At 58.5% G+C, this 2,853-nt stretch overlaps 1 protein-coding gene across 1 annotated transcript; it reads right to left on the reverse strand.

Annotated features, from left to right (window-relative positions):
• Position 1: 1 nt before the first annotated feature.
• On the reverse strand, positions 2-2,312 carry FAM110D (family with sequence similarity 110 member D; the record flags this gene model as incomplete). Its single annotated transcript, XM_008073061.2, has 2 exons — positions 2,200-2,312; positions 2-515 (listed from the first exon to the last, which is right to left on the reverse strand). A coding segment is annotated over exon 2 (429 nt), but the record flags the coding sequence as incomplete, so codon positions are not given.
• Between the last annotated feature and the right edge of the window lie 541 nt (positions 2,313-2,853).

A 2,853-nucleotide genomic window follows, 5' to 3' on the forward strand; every position in this document is an offset into this window, starting at 1 on the left:
CCGGGGCAGCCTGGGGCGCGGCCCAGCCCCCCGGAGCCGCAGGTCGCTCGGCTGGGCCCGGGCTGCCCGGGGCAGCGTCCCGGGGGGAGCCCAGAAAGAGTCGCCGCACCAACCCCTGGCCCTTGGCGTTCTCTTTGTTCACCGAAGCCTTGCAGTCCCGCTTCTGGCGGTAGAAGATGAGAGAGTCCGGCCTTGGCTGCCGCCTGCCGCTGCCCCGGCGGGCCTGTCTGGGCGTCCTGGGCGATGCAGGGGCGCCCAGCTCATTGCAGGGGTGCGGGGTGAGCGGCCCGGGACCCCCACGCAGGGCTGGCTCCTGTCGCCGAGCTATCACCTGGTGCGTCTTGACATATTTGGCTTTGTCAGCCTCCAGCCTCTCCACAGCGCTGGGGGTCCGTCCCCTGGCCGGCGTGGAGGGAGAGGACAAGAGCATCTTAGCAGAGCTGGGCAGGACAGTGCCCCATAAGCCGCTGGAGGTATGTAGCTAGCCGGTGAGGCAAGAGCAATTGGTTTAGCTCCTTAAGGCCTGCAAGGAGAAAGGGATGGTTAGGGAGAGGGAGATGGTAGATGGTAGATGTCCCTGTTCCTTTCCTGCAGATATTCCTTTTCCATTCAAGGCAGCAGGTGCTGTGTTCAGGGAGCAGAGGCTCAGGTCATCCCTCTCCCCCATCCTTCAGAGACGTTGGGTGAGGGCTCCCAGAAACATATGCCCCTTTGAGGGTGCCCCAGTCTGGCCACAGGGCCATGCACGCGGGCACCAGCAAGCAGGACACTTGGAAAGGAAATGGGACTGGTCCCAGCCCAGTTCCCGAAAGTGGCCTTAACCGGAAAAAATACCTCTTCCCAACCCAGCAGCTTTGAGTCCAACACAAGGAGGCTCCCAGCCACAGACTGGCTCCAGCAGGGCCCACCCTTCCCACCCCCAAATGCCAAGGTCAGGGACATAACCACAGGGTAGGAGCCTCCAGTAATTGCAGCCAACTGCCCTGCCCAGGCCCAGCAGGGCCATCCGGGAAGGAGTGGGAGGTGGTCCCTAGGCCATGTCAGTCAGCTACCACAGCCAGTCTCTACCCCTGCCAAGGGGATCCCAGAACGCCAACTGTAAACATCACCTTGTCTAACCTCCCCATTTGCTTTCATAGAGGAAGAAACTGGCCTAGAGAAGAGCGGGGCTTGCTCAGGTCCTAAGAGTTAAGGAGTGGATTGGAACCCGTGCCTCTTGCCTGGCAGTCCCGAACTAGTTCAGACTGGACTCTCGCTTGCCTAACAAATCTTCTGTCTGATATTTTGCTACAATTCCTGCTGCTGTCAAACCAAGCAATTTCTGTTAGAAACATACGGGCCCCTTGCCTCACTAAAAAGTTCCTTCCACTAATTCTTCCCAATAACCTGCACACCCTGAAGCCTGCCCTCAGGGTTCTTGCCCTCTTATCATCCTGAGATCTCATGACCCTTCTCTACCTCCCTTCTGCTGGGGAAAGGGCAAGGAGGGGTTGTAAATCAAGAGCTGACAGTTGCTTTGGCAGTAACAGAATGGGCCACCCACATGGCCCTGCACACCCACCCCTACCCTGTCTCTGCTTACTCCCCCCAAATTCTGGGGGCCGAGGGACCTTGGATCCAGAGGTAGCAAAGAGACAGAACCAGTCAGGGTTGGGACTGGAGGCCCGTGAGAAGCCTTGGGGCTGAGACCCTGTCAACCCCAGCCCACTCCTATTCCCACATATAGTGTATAGTAAGTCTGCCTGTGGGGTGCTGGAGGACTGGGAACTCAGGCAGCAAGGAGAGCCTGGCAGTGCCCTCCTGTCTCCCAGGGACTATACTGGGCAGTGGGTCAGATTCCAAGGTCCTAGAAGGGCGCTGTGTTTATCTGACCTCATGGGTGTCCTCTCCCCTCATCTTTATCGCCGCCCTGAGCAGGGAGACTATAAAAAGCCCCTAAACACATGGACCGAAATAGGCCACTGCCTCTGCCCTGCCTTCTGGACTGGCTTTGAGGCTGACCTCAGACATCAGCCGTCCCTGGGCCCTCCGTTCCTTTGCCCACCTTTGCCCGTTCCTGAAGTTAGCGGTCCCAGCTCTGCCCAAGGCTTCGGCTCTGGGCATGGGCCATTTTGTAGGCTCAAGGGCTCAGCTGGGCACCAGACTCTTTGCCCTCGAGCCCCTGGACCCCCTCCCACCCCAGCCCTGAACTCAGGATGCACTCACCTCCACGTGGGGAGGCCAAATTGCAGGGATCCCTGGGCAGGTCCAGACTGAGGGCAGGAGGGACAGCAGGGACTAGAAGTAACTTTGGTGGCAGCCAAACCTCACTCTCCACAGGAAAAGCTGAGAGCGCCTCCACCTCCCCAGATTAACCCTTGCCTTCCTGACCCAGAGCCTGGCCTCCATTAACTCCTTCCTGGTCACACTCTCAGCTCTGAGAGGACCTGTAGAACCCGGTCCAACTTCTTTATTTAACAGATGGTCAAACAGGTCCTGCCAGGTTAAGTGATTTGCCATGGAGGCACTGCAAGCTTGGGGCAGAACCAGGACCCCACATAAGACCTCCTGACCCCCAGGTTTCCTCCAAAGTCCTGGGATAGGGGTGCTCTTCTTGTGGGGTCAGTCCCTTCCCTGGGCTGTGGCAGATGCACTGACAGTCTAAGTGGGAAGACAGAGCAGCATTTTAGTTGACTTTTTTCCCTCTGGTGCAGGTTTAGACCTGTCCTGGTCTGGGTGTTGGTGGTGTCAAGCCTGCTTTCCTCATGGGTGAGGCCAGGAATCTGCAGCCTGAGGGTGGGGGCACGGGTGCTGCAGATGTGTGGGTGAGCTTGTCCCAGCAAGTCTGAAGATCACTCAGGAGCCCATTGGAGG

The sequence above is a fragment of the Carlito syrichta genome, unplaced genomic scaffold (genome assembly GCF_000164805.1).
Source record: "Carlito syrichta isolate Samal-C Ts95f unplaced genomic scaffold, Tarsius_syrichta-2.0.1 Scaffold315614, whole genome shotgun sequence".
Lineage (NCBI taxonomy): Eukaryota > Metazoa > Chordata > Mammalia > Primates > Tarsiidae > Carlito > Carlito syrichta.